The sequence below is a fragment of the Akebia trifoliata genome, chromosome 14 (genome assembly GCF_017979445.1).
Source record: "Akebia trifoliata isolate Shusen 1 chromosome 14, ASM1797944v1, whole genome shotgun sequence".
Taxonomy (NCBI): Eukaryota; Viridiplantae; Streptophyta; class Magnoliopsida; order Ranunculales; family Lardizabalaceae; genus Akebia; species Akebia trifoliata.
Genome location: NC_141388.1, coordinates 6,694,050 through 6,717,010, shown reverse-complemented (window position 1 = coordinate 6,717,010; position 22,961 = coordinate 6,694,050). Strand labels below are relative to the sequence as shown.

General features: G+C 35.8%; 2 protein-coding genes across 2 annotated transcripts; both read left to right on the top strand.

Moving 5' to 3' along the window:
• The first annotated feature begins 3,903 nt into the window (after window positions 1-3,903).
• LOC147385874 (ras-related protein RABC2a-like) lies at window positions 3,904-15,354 on the top strand. Its single transcript, XM_086422150.1, has 6 exons — window positions 3,904-4,250; window positions 7,673-7,741; window positions 10,819-10,884; window positions 11,437-11,558; window positions 14,283-14,411; window positions 15,024-15,354. Exons 1-6 carry the CDS (start codon window positions 3,932-3,934, stop codon window positions 15,132-15,134), a joined length of 816 nt encoding a protein of 271 aa, XP_086278276.1. The 5' UTR covers window positions 3,904-3,931; the 3' UTR covers window positions 15,135-15,354.
• A 323-nt stretch (window positions 15,355-15,677) lies between these two features.
• Window positions 15,678-22,895, top strand: LOC147385873 (monocopper oxidase-like protein SKU5). Its single transcript, XM_086422152.1, has 8 exons — window positions 15,678-16,576; window positions 16,704-16,813; window positions 17,203-17,473; window positions 19,304-19,430; window positions 19,845-20,205; window positions 20,443-20,890; window positions 22,483-22,660; window positions 22,761-22,895. Exons 1-8 carry the CDS (start codon window positions 16,433-16,435, stop codon window positions 22,805-22,807), a joined length of 1,686 nt encoding a protein of 561 aa, XP_086278278.1. The 5' UTR covers window positions 15,678-16,432; the 3' UTR covers window positions 22,808-22,895.
• Window positions 22,896-22,961: the final 66 nt, after the last annotated feature.

The window sequence follows — 22,961 nt, the reverse complement described above, 5'->3', positions numbered from 1 at the left end:
AACGGTGTAATAAGTAAAAGTTGTGGTGTCAATTAGGGGCGGAGTTAGTAAAGAGTTGGTGGGGCAATTGCCCCCACATAATTGTGAGACACCCCTATATTTTCAACTAATTACATGTCCCATTTATCTCCACTCCCTTACCTCTCTCTCCATTTGCCCCTACACTCTCACCTCCATCTAAATTTTGCACCCCCTCCTTCAAAATTTTGTTGATGATATTGCCTTTTGACTAGACATTTTCATATACTAATTAAAAATGACCTAAATATCATCTTCTTCAATTTCTAATAAAAAATTTCTGAATTTTTTTTTAAATCATTTATTTTCAATTTCTTCAACTATACAACTAACTATAGTTTGCCCTTACTACAAGAAAATCTTGGCTCCACCCTTGATGTAGTAGGTATCGAGAATTAACATGCATTTTGGGAGTGGCATTAGCAAAAGTTGATGTGGCAATAGAAACTCTCAATTTATTTTCCCATCCAATTTTATGTACAATCGTACGAAGCCAAGAAAAGAAAAAAAAAACGTAAAAACGTTATTGATACGACTTGGCAGCTACACGGTCCCCCGTGACAATTGTCGACAGCTTCAACTGCTGTCACGTATGTCAAAGTACCCGCATCATATTGACTCCGGATCCAATATCTCGTTCCCATAAAATAGCAACGGTGTCTATCTGTCACGCTTCAGTCAGAATTTACAAGACCTCGTCTCTTAACCTGTGCAGTATTCTCCAATACAAACATGCCACGTAGACACTGTTCTTGTGTACATGAACGGGACACCGTTCTCGATCGCAACTCCATTACATTTAAAGTCAAAAAGAAAAGAAAAACATATTAATATGCAACTTATATCATATCGTCACATCGCGTCTTTTGTTTTTTATTAACAAACGACAACAATAACTTATTAATGGTCCAATATCCGTAGTACATTTTGTCAATTATTGGAGTATATATATATGTACGTGGCATATATATGTATATGTACGTGGCAAGTCACCCTTCCATGCATAGCGTGACTCATTGCCTTCCATACCAAGAGTGCCACAAAGTCAAAGTAGGTTACATCAGGTTGTTTATTTTACTTCTAAGTTAGATGTAATAGTGACGATGGTCCACCCTATCAGGCTATCAGGCAATCACCATGGACAGATGTTCGTTTAATTCTCCAACAAAGTACAAAGAGCTCCAAAGAAAAAACTACAATTAAGCATATAAAAAAGAAGATAAACTTTATTGGCACATCACTTTTTTTACTTATAACATACCTATCTATTTTTCTTTTAAATTTGCAACGTGGATTATCGTTCTGTTCTATTCCTTCTTGAAAGTCAATAGATACATTTAGGAGTCGTGTTGTACTGATCTCAAGATTGTACCTCATATCACACATCTTGATGTGAAAGTGTGTAGGAACTATAGATGCTTTTTGATTAATACATCGATGAAAGCATCTATGATCCCTACTCATTTTTGATGTGCGATATAAGGTACAATCTTGAGGTCACTTCATTATTATTCTACATTTAATTATTTAAATAATCTTTTTAAAGAATGACCATATATGTTTCCTTGAGAGGTGCAACTTGGTTTGGTTTGGGCCAAATCTAAACCAATCAATCTAGCCTAAATTGGTCAAGTAAACAAGAACCACAATTAAATTGAATTAACCATAAAATCAAACCAAACCAAGTTCGATTTGATTCATTTCAGTTCTAAGAGGTTAACAATATCCTATAAACATATTTGGAAGCAACATATATTTTAAACCAAAAAATAAAAAATTCATATGATAAGTCGTTAATCCATGTCTTAAGAGTCCAACTAGTCTTACTAAGTTGGTAGAGATTTTAACCTCACTAAGGGTCTTTGGGCTCAACTTGTAGCATCCAAAAACATGATTCAATGCTTCAGGGTTGTAGAGGATAAAATTCTATGAACTTTGAAAAAAAAAATCTCAAAAAAGAATTAATTTTTACCGTTGAATTTTAATTATGAGTTTGAGAGTTATGTGGAGGTTTGATTCAAAACCTTCGATCAAGTTTAGATATAAGTTTTTCAAAGCAACTTGAAGGGTTGTGGTGTTGGATTCCTAGTGGTAATCCATTTGAGCAAAATGACCCTTAATAAGGCGCAAATATTTACCAAGTTAATTAGGAAAATGTTTCTCATGTCCTAAATAATACAAAACACAATTAAAAAACAAAATTCAATCATCCTCTCCTTTACTTTATGTTTTAATCCAAAATAATATTAATAGATATTTATTTATTTTATAAGGGTTTGGTTCTCAATTAGGTTCAATTATATACAAGTCTTAAACCAAGAATCAATCCGAATTGATTGGTTCTATATTTGCTTAACCCATAACCAAATCACAACCTATTCTAAATTGAACCAAACTAGCCCAAAGCTATTAGTTTGATTCGATTTTCAATTTAAACTAAGTTTCACCCTCAACTTCCTTTCCTCCAAATACTTTCTTCAAAAAGAGACACGGAGGTCTTTTTTTTTAGTTTCATTTTTGAAAAAAATAATAAAAAAAATCTTGATTTTCTTATGAGATCTTTCTTATTTTGAAAAAAAAAAGGGTTTTCTAAAATTCAAGAGTTTTGAAATTCTCTACTTCTATTCCTCTCTTTTTCTCCATTTTTAATTTTTATTTTTTGCTCCTTTTCATTGAGGATTTTTAAAATTTAGGATTTTTATATGATCATTTTTTTATCTGAAAAAAAATAAAATTTTAAAATTTAAAATTTCTTAAGTAGTTTTTGAAATTTGAGATTATTTATGTACGTAATTTCTAAAATTAAATTTATCAACCACTCACCTCTTTTTGTGCCTCCCTCAGTCTCTCTTCTAATCCATGATAATTAAGTTTGGATTCAACTATTTAGCAAAGATTCAATTTGATTAATTCATATAAGTTCATTCTGATTTCATAAATTTGGCGATTATATAAGTATTGTTTTTGTGAATTCTTCCCAAAGCCCATAACCTTCAATCTCCCCAAAAGTTCTTTCTCGTTCTTGAGATTTAGTGTAGAAGAAAATAAATTTTTGAGGAGGATGAGTAAAAATGTTGCCATGTTTAATAATTAATTGATACATTGTAGATCCATCAATTGGTCATTTTTTGGAGAATTTTATGTTTTTTTTGAAATTTTTTATAACTATGCTCTCTTCTTGTTGTCTTCTTTTCTCCCTATCAATTTATTCTCCTAGAACTGTGTCCCTTTAATCTTATTTGGTGTGTATTACTTAATTTTATTTAATCAATATGTTATAAAGAAAAGTTGGTGTACAATAGAAATTTATAAATACAAAAAATGGATTGGGGATGTCAAAACTTTGACGCCACGGGAGGAGATTCGTCTATGGTGACTAGGTGGAATGGTGGCAGGAGCGTAGGTGCAACGTGCTTAAACAACCCGAATACCGTATTCTTGATCTCCACGTGGCATTCTACCAGGTGCTCACCCTAGATCACTCTACACATTAGAAATCAGCTTTCTAGCTATTTATAGCCGTTGGATTGGGTCATTTATTCCTCTTGGCATGTGCTTAAGCAATCCAAATACCGCATTCTTCGTGCTCCACGTGGCATTCTATCAGGTGCACACCATTGATTACTGCACAGTCTACACATTAGAAATCAGCTGTCTGGTTATTTATAGCCGTTAGATTCGATCATTTATTCTTGAATCCATTTAGATATTAGAACCAGGCAGTGCACGCTGATATAAATATTTAGTGTCTTCCAATATACATGGACCAATCATTGATTAAATATGCCACGTGGCGAGAAAATAATATTTGACAGCAACAACTCGTGGGAGTACGTGATCCGCACTCGACAAAGACAAGCCGTGCTTCCGAGAACTCGACCTGACCAAAAGACAAAGCGGTGTTTTTGACTCCATGGTCTCCAATTTCTCTTCTCTTCTTCTTCACTTCTCACGACAAGAGCTTACACCAACCCCAAAAAAGCAGACGCAACTCCGTTATAACGGCCGTTTCACAATCTCTCTCTCTCTCTCTCTCTCTCTGTTTATAATACTCAACAGTTCTCTTGGAATACAGAGAGAGAGAGAGAGAGAGATGGGTTCGTCTTCGGGTCACAGTAACAGTTACGATGTATCGTTCAAGATCTTACTAATTGGGGATTCTGGTGTCGGTAAAAGCAGTCTCCTTGTTAGCTTCATTTCTAGCTCTATTGAAGATCTTTCTCCCACCATTGGTGAGTCTTCATTTTCTTTGATCTTTATGGGATGTTTCTTGATCTCTGAATGTTCGTCTTCGATGTCAAATTGGTCGTGGTTCTCTGCTTCTGCATGCGAGGTTTGGATTCTAAGAGTGATTGATGATCGGACATTTTCACAATTCTGGAGTTTTAATTGATTCGTTGGCCATGCATGTGTGAATTAAGAGCGTTTTTGCTGTTTCAGATTCAGATTTCATCAATTGTTGTTAAATTTTGACTCGAAATGTAGTGTGGATTGGTTTTGGATTTGAGAGGATCAAAAGTAGAGTGGTATTTGTTCCTACTTGTAGATTTTGAAAGAATGGAAAGCTTCTAGTATCCCTACTCTTGTAAAATTTGGGTACTGCAATTGCTGCTTGTGTTTTATGTCGACTAGCTGTCTCGACTAAGTAAATTCTAATCAAATTGATGGAGTTACAAGAACTTTAGTAGGGTTTAAATGGAATGTTACATAACTCTTGAAAAAGGAAATTGGCCTAGAGATTCCTAATAATAATAAAATCTAATTGGCCTCTAATTGATATTCTAATTTATATTAACAATAATTAGAAATTTCTAATGTCCCTTATTGTGTGATTTTTCTGTTGATGACCAATGCGCACAAATTCTTCTGTTAATTCTATTGAGTTCATTGCCGAGGGAGTTGGTGTGGTATTGCTAGAGAATCTCCATTGCTTATGTCAGTAAGTAGCTTAAGATCTAGAATGACAAAAAAGTACTTAATCTATGTCCTCTTTTGCCTATTTATAGAATTACCTCTTTGTTGGGTCCTAATTTAGCAATTTCTTTCCATTATGTTCCTTCCCAAACCAGTCTCATGATCTCAGGGATCCATGATTATTTGATTTTTGGATTCATGGTATCAATTACATTGTTGGACCGTTCCCCTTTCTAACAAATTATTTTTTTCTGACAGGTGCTTAAGGTTACACCATGACAAAGGACTTGGATAATAAGATTATATCCCGTTATGAAGTTCCACATTTAAGTTACCCTTATGTGATCCTTACATGGTGTCTGACTGCTTCCCCTGCCCAATGTAAATTTCTAGGTGACACATGTCTAACTAGGATTAGTTGCATATTTTTGCCTACGCAATCCCTAAATAGAGAATTCTTGGAAAGATTTTATTGCACCACCACTTGACATATTGCGATAAGAAGCAAGATAGTGATTCAATGTATCTCATGTTGCATTGTATAATTCACGTCTATTCTATAGTACTATACCTCAAACTCATGGGGATCAAAGATTTGCATGAGATTGAAAAAAACTAGAAGCCTTGAATATCAATTGCCTCCGCCTTGTAAGATGATGTTTTCATTGAAAAATTTCTTGTTATGCATTAAAGTAAAAGTACCACGAGGAATGGTAACTTTCCAATAGAAAGATGAAGAGTAGTAGAAATGTAGAAGGATGGAGGAGCACTGAGCTTATCTCAAATTGATGAACCCTTAAAAAAGGGATGGGCAGGGGTTGGGACTCTTATATAAGACCATTTTAGGTTTATTTTGAAACTTATTTTTTTTATTGGTACTAAACTTGCAACTTTTTTACTTTGCATGTAGTGGAAGCTCATGATCGTCGTCACCGATGAAAGTAGAACTTAGTGATAAACGACGTAAATCTATGACGTGTGTGTGGAAATTTTTTCATAATTTTCTATTTGAAGTTTTTTCACAATGATTAGGGACTATGGGTTGAGATTCTTATATAGGACATTATTTTTAGGTTTATTTTGGAACTTCTTTTTCTTCGAGCATATCTTCTCCAACTTTTTAATTTGCAAACAATGGAAGCTCATGATTGTCTTCCCTGGTGGACATAGCACATAGTGGTGATCTGCATAAGTCTATGCCAAGTATTTCTCATTGTTTTTTTTTATTGTTCTCTCTTAATTTGCATTTCCATTGGTTGTGGTCGATCCTCAATTTTTGTACCTGCTTGGTCATCCATTGACTTGGTCCAAAAATAAGGAGGGAATGACATGAGATATAGCTTAAAATATAGCCAATTAGGTCTAGTAGTTGGATGAATGAAATACGTGTGGTAAATTGATATGTTTGTCTTCACAATTATTTTATACTATTCATTGAGAAAGAATAATAGTTTTGTTATTATTTTAAATGTCATTTGGAGGCCAAGACATAATATATGCTAATTTGAGGTTCTTTTTTTTATACCATTTGTGAGTTTTGAAATTCCCTTTTCCATTGTTTGGGTGGTATGTTCATACAGACTACAAAGTTGACGATGTAGGTCTTGAGAGGGTTGATCATATGGTTCATCAATAAGGGCTGTGCCCATGGTCAATGATGATTGGGAGCTTCCACTATATTCAAATTGAGAAGATTTTAAATGAGAAAATACAAATTAAGTCTTCAAAAATGACTAATTTATCAGACATAAACCCACCCTACAACAAATCAACTAGGAAATTCCCTAAAACAGGAAATTATAAGATTTACTAAAATAAAATAAAAATCTCCACAGTGGCCAAAAATTTATATGGTCCAAGAGCACAATAGAAACAATATAGTTTGAGATGCCCAAATCCACGTATAACACTTAAACCTTTGTTTAGGTCTTTGGATTATACTTTTTGCCTTGGAGTTGTCTGTTAGAATACTTCTTTATACAACATTGATGTGCTTGCACTTTGGTAATTTTTGCAAGTATGGGTTTCTCTCTCCCTCCATTCTCTCGCTATTTGAGAGTTGGTAAGTTGGGCTTTTAGGGGTAGAGAAGGGGTTTGCTGGCATTTACTACCTTTTGCTGTTTGTTGGGGCCTTTGGTAAGAGAAAAATGCCTGAGTGTTCGTGGGGAAGCAACAAACACTCCAAGAACTCATTATTAGTATTTTGAGCTTTGTACTTTTTTGTTGCAAGTTATTTGGGGAGTTTAAGGTAGTATCATGGAAGACTTATTATTTAGATGGGACAATGTTTGTAAGACAGCATTCTAACTTTTGTATTGCTTTGTAGTGATAGTCACCTCGACCATTGCACTCTCATATATATACGATAAAATTTATACCTTTCAAATTTTTATTATTATTATTACTATTACTATCATTATTATTTGTAAGCATGTTATTTTCATTCAATGGAGTTCCTTTCGAGGATTTAGAGTTCAAGTGGGACCTCCTTTGCAGCTCATGAGTGTGTAGCAATCTGTTTGTGTTGCTGTATTTTGTTTGTTCTTGTTCTTTTGGTTTTTGTTTTGTTTTTTTTCTTTTGCTGTTATCCTTGGTGACCACCTTGGCTGCCTTCTTTGTTTCATTTTTATTATTATTTAAATCTTTTACCTATCCAAAAAAAAATAAAAAACAAAAAACAAAAAACAAATCTAATCATATATGAGTCCTTGTCTTATCTTAAACTCTTAATCATGTCCAGGTGTCGATTTTAAGATCAGGCAGCTTACAGTTGGTGGGAAGAGATTGAAGCTTACAATTTGGGACACTGGTAATAAGTCCTATCTTTTTTCCTTTTTTTTTAATTCAAATTTCAGATCTTGGGGGTCCCCTATGGGAATTTCTCCACATCATTGTCCATAACTATTTTTAGTTTATCACATCTTGTTGGTCATGATTGGACCGGTTAGATTAAAACAACAGATCATTGTCTGTTCAGTTGTTTACAAGTATGATTCTTGGATACAACTTTCGAATATCAGAACCTAGCTATAAGTGAGATTTTTTACCAAGTGGTTTCCATACAATAATACTTGCTTGTTATAATCTATAGGTTGAAATGAATATTTCTAGAGAGCATGGAAAAGATACAACTTCTAGGATGCCATGTATGTTTATATTTGAGGGAGATGAAATGTTGATCAGAGTAAATATGTCAAGGATTTATTTGGCTGTGTCTGTGACCAGTAAATTATAGTATAAAAGAACGGAATTAATACCTACCACTTATTATTTTATCACTTTATAAACATGCTAAAGCAAGCCATTAATCTATTTTTTCTGTTCCTATTCTTTTGCAATCATTCCCCCTGTTTTCTCATATTTCATTTCTCATATGAGGAATTCAATAAAAATGTAACAAATTACATACAGAGAAGAAATAAGAGGAAACAAGAGATCCAACAGGAGAATTCACCCCAAAGAATTGCAAATTCTCTAACTTGGGTAATCTCCAAGTACAATCCCCCCCCCCCCCCCCCGCACCAAAAAAAAAAAAAAACTCCCTCAAATTCTTTCTAGGACCAAACCCCAGGAAACAGTTTTTTTTTTTTCTTGATAAATATAAATTTTATTAATGAAAGAAAAGGGAGAAGAGGAGGCTGAGATAGCCCCCAAACAACAGAACCATAAAAAACAAGAAAGAGAAATGAAAAAAAAAATAAAAACACGCCCGACGGGAGGCTATGGTTCACAAACCATATCCCAATTAAAAATAAAATCTTGGAAGCTCAATCCCTCAAAATCTTTACTCATCTTTGACCAGAAGAAAAGAAATCCCAGAATCTCTAAAATCACCGTATGAGGCAAGCTCTCCTTGTTATGGAACACCCTGTTGTTACGCTCTTTCCAAAGACCCTAAGCAATGGCGAATGGAAGGATAGTCCAAAGATGCCTATTTCTAGAAGAGAAGATATTGAAACTCCAACCCTCTAAAAGCCCAAAGATAGATAATGGAAAAACCCAATCCACCTGGAAACGACATAAGAAGAACATTCAAATAACACGTGCGAAAAAACAATGAATAAGAATGTGGTTGGTTGACTCCCCATCCCTCAAACAAAGATGGCAGAAGTTTGGGGTAATCCACCCCCAATAGATCAAATTATCCAAAGTTAAGATTCTACCCAAAGAGGCAAGCCATAAAAAGAAAGACACCTTAGAAGGAACAAGAGTTGACCAAATGATAGATGGAGAAAAAGATACCTCATGCAACGGAAGCAAACAATAATAGAAAGACTTGACAGAAAACTTCTTATCCTTAGCTTTGAACCATTCTCTTCTGTCTTGCTCGTTCTCTCTGAATTGAATCGAATTAAGGAGATCTAGAAGAGATGTGACCTCCGTCAATTCCCAATCATTGAAATTCCTCCTAAATCCCAGATCCCAAGAATTCATATTCCCGTCTCGAATCAGACACTGCCGAACTAAGTTATTTTTTTTCAAAGAGCAAGCGTACAAAGATGGAAATTGGGTAGACAGAGATGAAGTTCCACACCAAAGATCCTCCCAAAATCTAATCTTGTCTCCCAACCCAACTTTGAATCTAATCTCCCTATCAAACTTATCAACATCCTTCATAATACCTCTCCACACACTACACCCATAAGTTCCTCTAGCCTCCTTATTATACCAACCAAATCTCTTCTCTCCATATTTAGCCCGAACCACCTTCCTCCACAAGTTGTCTCTTTCTTCCCCAAACCGCCAAAGCCACTTGCCCAAAAGAGCTTTATTAGTTATTCTTAGTCCTCTAATCCCCAAGCCTCCATTCTTCTTTGGTGTGCAAACCATTTTCCAATTCACCAAATGATACTTTCTACCACCGTTATTATCATTCCACAAAAAATTCTTCATGAGTCTTTCAATCTTAACTTCTACCGATTTAGGCAACGAAAAAACGGATAAGAAGTAAATCGGAATACCTGTTAAAGTACTTTTGATCAATGTAACCTTACCCCATTTAGAGAGATACTTTGCCTTCTAAGTACTCAATTTCTTTTCATTTTCTCGATCATTCCCTCCCAAATGTTTTTACTACAATACGGAGCTCCTAAAGGTAAACTTAAATAGGAAGAAGGAAGCGTATCACTATTGCACCCCAAAGTAGCTGCTAAGACGGAAGGTTAACAACCTCACCAACCCCAAACAACTTACTTTTCTGCAAATTGACATGAAGTCCTGAAATTGCTTCAAAACAACACAATAAAACCCGAAGGACTCTTGTTTTCTAAAAGGATCTAAGAACACTATGGTGTCATCTGCGAACTGCAAGTGCGAAATCAACGGACCCTCACTGTTCCCTATCTCAACCCCCCTCCTGAATAATTTCCCAAAAGCCTTTGTCACTGTAAGGAATAAAAATGGGGATAACGGATCACCCTGTCTCAAACCCCTGGAGCTCCTAAAATACCCTGTCGGACTCCCATTAACTAAAATAGAAAAAAAAACCGAAGTAACACATTTCATCACTCATCCAATCCACTTGTCAGCAAAGCCCATCCTACCTAACATATACTTCAAAAAATCCCAACTCACATGATCGTAAGCTTTTTGCATATCGATTTTTCCTATGAGCCCCACCTTTTTATCCTTAATCCTAGAATCTAGACATTCATTAGCCATTAACACACCATCCATAATTTGTCTTCCCCTGAGGAACGCACCTTGTTCAGGACCAATTAAATTCTTCAAAACTTCTTTCAATCTGTTTGCCAGCACCTTGGAAATAATCTTGTAAACCCCAGGAAACAGTTTTGATACTGCTTTTGCATGAGTTTTGAAAATTCTATTATGTGGAATATGACTGTATCATAGTTGACCTGTATGCTTATCATGTTCATATTGCAGCTGGACAGGAGAGGTTCAGGACGGTAACAAGCTCTTACTATAGAAGTGCTCAAGGGATCATTCTTGGTATGCTATTTCAAATATGGAATGATTATTTTATTTATTTGCAGTAAAGTATTTGAAAGCTATGTCTTCAGTTGACATACTTTTGATGCCAAATAATTAGTGAATTATTGTTACTTCCTAGTCTTTTATCAAATTTCCATTTGTCTGATAATAGATCTAGTGATGATTTTATCTTTTTGCATTGTTTATGGTTACTTCTGATGTGTGACTCATTTTGTTGACAAGGCAGAATACATATCATCTCCTTAACCTTGTTAGAGGTCATGCTTTGAGTTTTTCTCAAGCAGCCACCTCCATCCTTTTCACATCCAAATACAAGTAATTCATCATCCTCAAAGCCTAGTTCCAAAAATTTGGGGTCGGCTGAATCAAGCCTGTTTTACATTCAGTTTTATCTATACCCACTTCTTCTATGATTTCTCATATGCACTCTTTCTGCATTATACATGTCCTTTTTGGTCCTTCTCTCACTCTAGAAACTTTGATTCACACATGCCTTCCATTCTTGGTGAATTAAAATTTTGCTAATTCACTGTTTACTTCTCATTATAGTTTATGATGTGACAAGGAGAGAAACATTTACAAACTTGTCAGAAGTATGGGCAAAGGAAATAGAGCTCTACTCCACTAATCAGGATTGTATCAAGATGCTTGTGGGGAATAAAGTTGATAGGGTATTTTCTCTAGCCTTTCTTGAGTTTTTATCCTTTACTTTTGTTGACCCTGAAGAATGATACCTTTATGTTGTTGTCTTATCTGGTATTTGTATGCACCAAGTGAAATGGTTAGGAGACTTGTTAAAGAGATGAAGCTCTGTATTTTGTTGCTAGCCTGTCTGTTTTCTACCGAAAAATACAGTTGAATGAAGTTTTAGATTATTTTTTCATTCTGTCCAATTTCAACATCTTATGAAGAAACAGTAAAAATACCAGTTAGAAGATTATGCTGTCCTTAATACATTATCTTACCCTGACTCCTGAAAAATCAAACGTGTGAGTTTTTGGGCTTGTGAAGGAATATCTAACTGTTGTGTGATGACTAAATCTGTATCCCCTATCTTGGGGATTGTAAATATGGTTTACAAACAACAAGAGAAGGATGCAATGTTGTCGTGTGAAAGTCTTTGGATTTGTATTGAAGGTCTTTTTTTTTTTTTTTTCTTTTCTTTTCCCCCCCTAAAATATGTAAAGCGAAACTCAAAGTTATATTTGAAATAGAGTAAAGGAAGGATACTTCAATAATAGTACATTGAGGGCATGCAAAGGAGGACAAAAATGTGAAGTATCCATGCTATTGCCTTCGACCACTCCTCTCTGAGCAAGAAGTTGAAATTTGAGAATTTCCATCCCATTTAAGAATTCCTGAAATTTTATGCTTTTCATTATAAGTTAAAAATGTTTAATCTGTTCCGATATAACTTAGGCACTTTAATTAGACAAGGATTTCTATGGTTGTTGCACGTTAGACCTCTTATGTTTGTAGGTTGGTCTTTAAATCAGGGTAAGTCTGATTCAAAAATTGCAGCATAGTCCCAATTTCCATTTTCCACATATTATTGAATTTGTCGGGGACCTGAGTCTATCTTCCCTTGAGATTTTCCTTAAAAATTTTCTTTCAATAAAATTCTATATCTATCAAAAACACACACCCCCCCACCCACAACGGTCTTGGATTTTCTTTTCTATACACCTTTACCTTCAATTTTTTCACCCATAATACTGAGTGAGCTGGGAGAGCATTAAATGGAAAGGTAAGATCTCCATGTGCTTTTGTTATGTCTCTCTTGTCATGTGAAGGGAGAAAATGTAGATTTTTTGAGAAAACCCTCAGTTGAGTGTGAAGTCCTTAAAAAAGGATGCAAGTAAATTGGATGAGAATGCAGACGGTTTCTCTGGATTGTGACAGAGGTATCTTTTTTCTAGTACATGGAAACTCATTTGCAATTGCAGCACATGGGCTTTGTCGTATCGCTTTTGGTATTAGTCATCATTTCAAGATTTTGAAGAATTGTTGGTTATGTTTGGAACCACCAGAAAGGTGGAGCCCATGGGGACAGAAAGTACTGATTTGAAGAAGAATCTTAGAATATGGAATGAAGCAATTTTTCTCTCATCTTTGGATTGATGGACTTTCAGAGGTAACTTTGTCTTGCCATTGATGTTACATTAATTTTTTTTTTACATGGAGTCTTTAACTATCTCCAAAGCTTCCAGGTCTATCTAGAATTCTATAAGCTACTTCTGTGGTTTATATGTGAATTGCTGGTCAATTTTTCACTAGGGATTCACAACCTTAATTTCTGAATATTATAATAAATTTCTATTGATAGTAAAGAAAAGAAAGCTCAGTGGTCGAGATGACCAACCATTACAAAGGAGCCTTAAACATCCAGGCTACAAATAGACTCCCATCTAAATAAGAAATCTTTAAAAAAAAAAAAAAAAAAAAGCCATCAAACTCTTTAAACAATTTACACCAAAAAAACAACAAATTACTTTTAAAAAAATAGCAAACTGGTGATGCTAGTGATTGCTCTTTTCCTTCAAAAATTCAGTTGTTTCGTTATTTCATAAGTCTCCAACATACAGCAAAAGGGGTTTGGATATTCTCTCTCCCACAAAAAGCAGTGATAGGCAACTTTCAAACAAGCTTAAACTGACCTAGAGAAACATTTGGAATAATGAAATTCCGATATAAAATGAGACCATACCTCATAAACAAACAAGCAATGAATAAGATTGTGGTCTACCAATTCACTAGAAATCTTACTTATGCTACAGTGATTGACAACAATAATTCCACGAGCCATGACATTGTCAAGTGCAAAAATTCTGTTCAAGACCACCGACCATGAAACACAATGAAACCTTAATTTCCTTCCCAGTTTTCAGTCTTTTGTGTGTATTTATAGTATGTTCTCTGTTTCCATTTCATAGTTCTATTGTTACTAGTGAAGATATGTTTCATGTGAAATGTATTATTGTCTTAGCAATGGATGCACACTATTCACAATATTTTATGTTATATGTATTTAGTTTACTCAGAGAAACAAGGTCCTCATATTAACTGTTGAGTGTTAATTTTCCTCCACTCTCAAATAGTGACATACCCCACTTGTCTCCCATGACCCTTGTATAAACCTAACACCAATTGGTTTTGGGGTTAATGGTTAGTTATTATGATATCAGAGCTTTGGTTCATAGAGGTCTTGGGTTCAAATTTTTCTACCCTTATGGGTGAGGGGGAGTGTTGAGTGTTAGTTTTCCTCCACTCTCAAATAGTGGCATACTCCCCACTTGTCCCCACGATCCTCATATAATAATAGAAGCTGCCTTCCCTAACACCAATTGGTTTTGGGTTAATGGTTAGTTATCATTAACAACATTTAATCTTTTCAGGATAGTGAAAGGACTGTAACAAAAGAAGAGGGGATTGCTCTTGCTCAAGACTATGGATGTGTGTTTCTTGAATGTAGTGCAAAAACTCAAGAAAATGTGCAGCGATGCTTTGAGGAACTTGCTTTGAAGGTTAGGTTTTTTACATTACCTGTATTTTTCAACTTTATTTAGAACCTGAGGAATATTTTATAATTTGTTTCCTTGGAAAATATTATACTTCATAAATTTTAAAATAATTCTCAACAAATAGTGAAAAGTGCCTTATTTGATTAGTTTATTTGGAAAAAAAAAAAAGCCTTGTTGGAATTTTGAAATTGTTAGAGTAAAAAATTCGAATATTGATATTGATCTAGCTCTATATGCATGTATTAACAAATGCCATCTGAGGGTCATGAAATGCATAGTTGTACACCTTTAGTCAAAGTTGGTAAAGTATGTGCCTGGTAATAACAAAGACAGCGTGTTTTTGACTGTCTTCACCCTTTTACCTATCCAACACACACACACACAGTAAAAAAAATAAAATAATAATAATAATAGAAACTTAAACTCATTGAAGCTAGATATACATCTGTGATAACTATAACTATGAGATTCTGGGTTAACTAGAACTTCAGAACCAAAGAACTAAAAAGTGCAGTGGTATTTACTGGTACTTGAGCAATTCATTTTGCTGAGCAGACGTTTTCTTCTTTACTTGTTTTTATGCATGTCTTTCTAACCAGCTTATATGTTTTACAGATACTGGAGGTTCCTAGTCTATTAGAGGAAGGATCTACTGTGGTGGTTAAGAAGAATATTTTGAAACAGAAACGAGAACACCAAACATCTAGTGGTGGTTGTTGCTCTTAAAATGGTGTAATGCTATGGCCACAGTACATAAGCATGAGCCGTTAATCAAACTGAAAGTCTCACGCAGTGGTGCTAGCAATGGTGGACAGTCAGAAGGCTTGAATACTTTATGATCGATTTGTGTAAATGTTGACTTTTTTTTTTTTTCTTCCTAAATCTTTGATGTTTCTAATATGTCTGGGAACCATCGACCATGATTTGTAAATCTTTTTTTTTTTTATCTTTTCATTCATTTGTTGAATCTCTCCTCTGTTGATGCATCAGTTTGAGGATTGGGTTAGTAGGGGGGCATTCAAAGAGAGAACAAGGTTTTGTTAAAAATGGGTCTGTGAACAAAATTGCATGTAATTTTTTGTTTGAATTCCCTCCCAACAATGATTTGTTCTAACACGAATTGTATAAACCAATGTCCAAACCTTGTGGTCTTTTTTGTTTCAACATTCGAGTGACTTTGGATCGTTAACTCTTTGTTCCACAATACAACTTACATGGTTCAGTACTTTTATAAAGGTTTGGATCAGGTTCATTGACTCAGAAATGATCTGCAATTTCTGGCCCTTGTAATTAATAGAGTGCTCTTATTGCCACCCCAACTTTTGCTAATGCCACCCCAAATGTGTGCTAATTCTTTGGTGATTTACATATGAATTGGGATGGTTTAAGCAAAAGTTGGTGTGGCAATAGAATCTCTCTAATTAATATACTCCAAGGGTGGTCTATTGCACCTGGCATTGCCGTGGAACCATCGTACAATAAATAATTAGGTTTGTACAATATATGGTGGATGCTGAAATCTGGTTTTAGATGGAATTTGAGATTGATCAATTTTGCAAGGTGGGCCCATTAATGAGATGGTCAATACTCCCCAGATCAGTGAAGCTTTGCACCATGTGAAGCCAAGATTGTCATCAAATCATGCCATAGAATAGAAGACCATGTCAATGTAATCTCCATCGGAGTCAACTAAGCTTTTGTTGAACAAAACAAGAATAAGAAAGCTAAGAAACTTGTTGTATGTTGTTTCTATTGTGTGCCGGCATGGCTTTTCTTTATCCAAGCAAACCAGGAGCATGACAGCTCCTCGCTTTGAAGAGAGAATTGTTTATCTCTTGCTTTCTTTTTCTCCTTGTTTATATTCTCTTCCTGTCTCTTTGGGAATTCCACCACCTTAATCCAATGGTCCCCCAGAAAGCCCATATAGCTTATAAGAATATATACAGCTACTTTGACTCCATCTCTCATCCCTTGTGAGAGATAAGAAGCTAAAGTAAATAGCCTCCCATCACAAACACCTACCCATGGACTCTGTCCGGGCTCATCGGCTAATTGTGTGGATTGCAACGCTCACACTCCTTTTCTTGGGAACCAGAGGAATTGATATATTCCTTGAATGGAATGTGTCGATTGACTCAAACATCAAACCCCTTGGCTTTAATCAACCGGTATGAACTTTGTTTATATCCCCAGACAAGCCAAATAGATTTGTTAGCTGCTTGTGTAATGGGCTTGTGCATCAACTTTGGGAAATGTTGTTAGTTGCTAATTTACAAAAATGATGATTGTGAACAGGTTATCACCATTAATGGAATGTTCCCGGGACCCCTTATTAACGCAACCACTAATGATAACGTGCAAGTGAACGTCTTCAACAATTTGGATGAGCCGCTCCTCATGACATGGTAAGCTAGTTCAATTGTTCGTTCGCTTGTTTTTTATATGATTATAACCATGAATGTCAAACCCCAGATAAAGCGACCTAGGAAATAAAAATAAATGAACCACGTAGAAGACAACAACATTTATATGACTGGACAGTATGTCTACATAAACACACACACACACACACACACACACACACACACACACACTATTTATCTCTTTCGTTAAAGACGGGTATTTAATATTCAAAAGACCAAAATATCCTTTATGAAATGATAACTCAGATGACTCACAGTCGAATCAGGCGAGTCATGACACTTCTAAGAATTGGACAAGTCAATTGAATCATGAGTTAATTTGCCTAGTAGTTCAGTAGTATAGTTTTTTTTACAAGGAGGGTGTAATGCAGGAATGGCATACAACAGAGGCTAAACTCATGGCAAGACGGAGTGTCTGGGACAAATTGCCCGATCCAGCCCGGCAAGAACTGGACCTACGCATTCCAGACCAAGGATCAAATTGGCAGCTTCTTTTACTTCCCATCGACCAATTTCCAAAAATCTGGGGGAGGATTCGGCCCAATCCGTGTCAACAACCGCAATGTCATCCTTGTCCCCTTTGCCAAACCCGAAGCTGAGTTCGACCTTCTCATTGGTGATTGGTTTTACTCCAGTTACAAGGTAAAATATAACTCAACTCAAAAGTATAATTCAAAGTGCACAAGATGCTAAAATTATCGTGTAATATACATTTTTTAAAGAATCGCGATAATCTGACTACCCCACGTGGCATACTCAATCGACTATCTGACGTGACAAGTTTGCAAATGGTAGATCTGAACTCCTTGGGATACACTAGTCCCTCGAGATACACTTTTTTAAAATGGGGAAGTGCAGCCTTGTATCCCCAGGAGTGCAGATCTACGGTTCCCAAACTTGTCCCATGAGGGTTGTAGATTGAGTTTGCCACGTGGGGTAGTCAGATCATCACCATTCTTTTTTAAATATTTAGAAAACGGGTGTATATATTATTTGGTAATAGAATTTGAGAGCTTCTATTGACATATATTTACTTATGACACACCTATCTATTGGTAGAGTGCTAGAAGGATTGGTATGTTGTAAGTAAAAGTTGGTGTACCAATAGATTCCCTCTAGAATTTATTTTTGCCAAACATGATGTGTTTGGCTCTAGAATTTACTTTTGTCTCCTCTTTACAATTTAAAACAAATGCTTATATTAAAAAAAGAGTCATGCTTAAAAATGACTCGTGAAAAAAACACATGATCCCAATCCTTTAAATGCAAAATACAAGGGTTGAGATTTATCCTAAGGATCTCCAGGATTTGTGTAATCAAGATACTCATAAATCTCAATCATTGGATTTTATGTTTAAAGAGCTGAGATCATGTGTTTTTTTCATGAGTCATTCTTAGGAGTCGACAGATCCCAACTCTTAAAAAAATACCGTTGTATTTGCATTTGTGGTTAAGAAAAATGGAGTTAAGGATGATCCAATAGGAGAACCCCACGTGTATTCAAATAGAAAAGATAATCTGCTAGTGGAGCGAAAATTGAGGAGAAATTTTTGAGAGACTTTCTTGATGAGTTAGGATACATAACAGTGTGCCATTACTATTATAAAGGTAAGGTGTCTACGTGGCATGTTTTTTACCTAGGCACTTAACCCAGCCGTGCGACGTGGACACCTAACGTTGTTATAGGAACGGGACACCGTTCTGGATCTCAACCTTTGCTTACCTGGATTTCACTGTTATTTTGATACACATGGCACCGTTTCGTTGGTTCATCAACTTAGCACCATTTTTTACTAACAACAAATCTCAATTATGTTCATCGTTCTTATTTGAAAATCACTTGGAAAATTTGCCATGTGCTTGAATCTAATTTCTCCAACTATTGCAAAAAAGCCGTTAGACATCATTTTCTTTTAAATAAATATCAATTTTTAAATCTAAAGTATATTTTTCACAAGTAGAAGGATCATGCAAAAAAGTGCGGGACTTTAGATATTGATTTATGTTTGATCTTTAGACATCGATTTTGAAAAAATCGGTGTCCAAATACCACCTTTTACACACTTTTTCATCAAAAGAATAGACATCACATTTTCTTATAAACATCATTGAAAAAGTGATGTCTAAAGTCATTTTTCTCGTAATTCATTGTTTTTATTTAAAAGAGTCCTGAAATTTGACTCACCAAGTGGCATACTCAATCGACTCCCTGACATTGACAAGTTTGAGAACTGTAGATCTATACGCCTTAGGATACATGGCTCTCTTGAGATACATTTTTTATGGGGAAGTGCAATAGTGTATCTCGAGGCGTACATATCTACAATTTCCGGAGTCAATTGAGCATGTTACCTGGCAAATCATATTATCACGACTCTATTTGAAATCCCTAGGAAAGATTTGCCATGTGTTTGAATTTGATTTCTCCAACTATTTACTTGTATGGGATTTGTGCATATTTAAATGTAACAGATGACTAGGCTCTTGATGGCGGATAAGAGCTTCCTTAATAATCTTCCTGATTCCATACTCATGAACGGCAAACCTCCTTTCAATCCGGTAACGGGACAAGCCCATGAGTCCTTCAATGTTATCAAAGGTACAGTGGATGTCCGTTGTACATTTTAGGGTCCAACCACAATGGACATTGTCCTCGGGATTAGTTTTTCAGATCAGCTATTGGATACTAGAATTTTCCCCCTAAGAATCCGTCATAAAGCATGAGTGTTGGACAAAACAACAAATTCATAATTAATTATTATAATCTCACAAACTGATTAACTTATTTAATTCAAACGGTCCATTACTTTAGAGAGATTCTATTGGCACACCAACTTAGATTGGTGTGTTATTGGAAAAAACTAAGATATCTAATATAATAATAATAATAATCCCGTATCGTATCTCAATGCTACCAATCAAGATCTAACGTTGATGCGATTCTTATAGTTCCATGGTGCATGTAAGCCCATCAACTTTTTTAATTTTTTATTATTTATTATCGTTTAAACAGGGAAGACGTACAGGTTCAGAATATCAAACGTGGGAAACGCATTGAGCTTAAACTTCAGAATCCAAAACCATCAAATGGTTTTGGTGGAAACAGAAGGATCTTACACCAATCAGATCAAACTTGATTCTTTGGATGTACATGTGGGCCAATCCTATTCGGTGCTCGTTACAGCCAACCAGAATGATGCGGATTATTTCTTCGTAGCAACTCCCACACAAGTTGACACTACTGCGTATCCTAGTCTTGCGGGTATAGGAGTGCTACACTACGCCGATTCCACCACTGTTGCTTCTGGACCTTTGCCAAGTGGGCCTGACCCAATGGATCGAGATTTCTCTGTGAATCAAGCTAAATCCATCAAGTAAGTATAATCTAATGATTTGATCAAAGAATGTGATTGATCGATGGTTAGGATTTTTCAATCAAATTTGGAGATGGTGACCTTGACTATCCCCATTTCAATTATTTTCAATAAATCTTATATTTTTCAAAAGAAAAATATATTTAAAAAAAAATATGTATAATCTAATTAATTAATTAATGTATATTTTCTCACAAATATGAATAATACTTGGTTACAAATCTCAATATATTGTAGGTGGAACATGACAACAGGTGCTGCTAGGCCTAACCCACAGGGCACATTTAACGTCTCAAACGTTAACATCACACAGATGTTCATCCTCCATGGATCAACGGCTGAGATCAACTCAGTTCTTCACTACACTGTTAACAATGTGTCTTATCTCACACCTGATACCCCATTGAAACTTGCGGATCATTTTGTTAACGGGTCGGGTGTGTACCAACTTGATGCATTCCCTACTAATTCCATCAACCTTGACGCTTCATATGGAACTTCAGTGGTCACTGGGATTCATAAAGGATGGATTGAGATAGTCTTTAAGAATGATCTAAGCGTTATGGATGCTTGGCACCTAGATGGTTTCGGATTCTATGTGGTCGGGTTTGGTGATGGAGAATGGAGCCCCACTTCCCGCTTTTCTTACAATCTTTTGGATCCAGTGGTGCGATCTACGGTTCAGGTCAATTCAAATCTCTCTCTCTCTCACACACACACACACACACACATTGAAAGCACATAAAAAAGAAAGGGTAGTTTAATAATTGCCCTGTGAAATTGGTGACAATAGGTTTACCCCTTACCCAAAGTCAAGGAACATTTTATTGATGAGTTAGCGGGGAAATTTTGATTTTATTTGAGAATTTTTTGCACATAAAAATGTCAATTTCTGATTTCAAATTATTCAAATTGTATAATCATAGAATGTTGTGTGTATTGAGAGCATTTCTAATTTATAAAAATACCCAGATTATGCAAGTCCTCACACGACATCCAACGTTGATCAATCCGAGATTCTGTAAAATCCCTAAGAGATTTTTCTAATGCATAAAAATCTCATTTTATTCAAAAACTTAAATCAAAATTTGAATAAAGTCAAAGTGAATTTCATTTTTGAATAGAACATATCATGCTCTGACATGGAGAGAGGTAAAAGAATTGTGATAATCTGACTACCCCACGTGGCATACTCAATCGACTCTCTTGTGACAAGTTCAGGAGCCATAGATTTGTATGTCTCGAGATACACAACTACACTTCCCCATAAACATGTGCATCCCAAGGCATATATATCTATGGCTCCCAAACTTATCACGTCAGGAGAGTCGATTGAGTGTGCCACGTGGGGTAGTCAGATTATCACGACTCAAAGGTCAAAAGGGCTTGGATGGGATGTCCAACTTTAGAGTCATGATAATATGACACGCCACATGGCATACTCAATTGACTCCCTAACGTGGACAAGTTTGAAAATCGTTGATCTGTACATCTCAGGATACACAATTGCTCTTCCACATTTAAAAAAAAAAACATTTATCCCAAGGCATAAAGTTCTACAATTTCCGAACTTGTCTATGTCAAGGAGTCGATTGAATATACCACCCGGCGAGTCATGTTGTTAGTACTCAAAAGAGTTTATGGTCTCATCAGTGAGACAAGACACAAAGATCAATTTGGAGAGAATGGATTCGGACGATGAAAGAATATGAACATAATCCCCACCCCTTGTCTCTCGTTACAAAATTGGCATCCCATGAGGAAATTTTGGTGTGTTAATAGAACCTCTCAAACAATTTCTCCCATTTTAACATATTCATAAAAAGAATAATGATGAATGCACGTGGTGTTGGTACATGGGTGGATACGCGGCTGAGACATGGTAAGGGTACAGAATCGCACATCTTTTTCTTGAATCGTGATAATCTGACTATCCCACATGGCAAACTCAATCGACTACCTTGACGTGACAAGTTTGGGAACCGTAGATCTGTGCTCCTCGGGATATATGGCTGCACTTCCGCATAAAAAAAATGTATCTTGAGGGACCGGTGTATTTTGAGGAGCACAAATCTATGGTTCTCGAATTTGTCACATCAGATAGTCAATTATCACGACTCCTTTTTCCAGTGTCACACTGTCCCCGATAAAAATGATCTATTCGCGACTCTCATAAAAATGCCCAACTAAATGACTAAACTGACGCATGATGGCCGTCTCTCTATTTTCAAACTTCACATTACAATTCACTCATAAGTTGGGGTTGTGTGTGATCAGGTGTACCCAGGGGGATGGAGTGCGATTTATGCATTCCTAGACAACCCAGGGATGTGGAACTTGCGATCACAGCGCTTGCAGAACTGGTACTTGGGCCAAGAGCTCTACGTGAGGGTCCACGATCCTGATCCTAACCCTTTAAAGGAGCGCCCACCTCCCGACAACCTTCTCCTATGTGGTTCGTCCATCCATTGCTTCCCCTACTAATCTCCTCTTTCGTGTTCCCGCGTTAACTTAAGAATTCTAACAATGTGTTTCTTTGAATTTGTTGATTACAGGGATCTTTGATACTTTGGCACCTGCACCAGCTCCACAGGCTTCTTGATGATTTTAAATTTTCAAAACAGAAACAATCTATTTATATTTGGCTTAGTTTTGTCGATCAACTTATGTTCCTATATTTATACTTTCCTTTTTTAACACTTCTTTTCCCTTATTGCATGTTGAAGTTAAGTTTATAATTACTTCGATCTATGTTT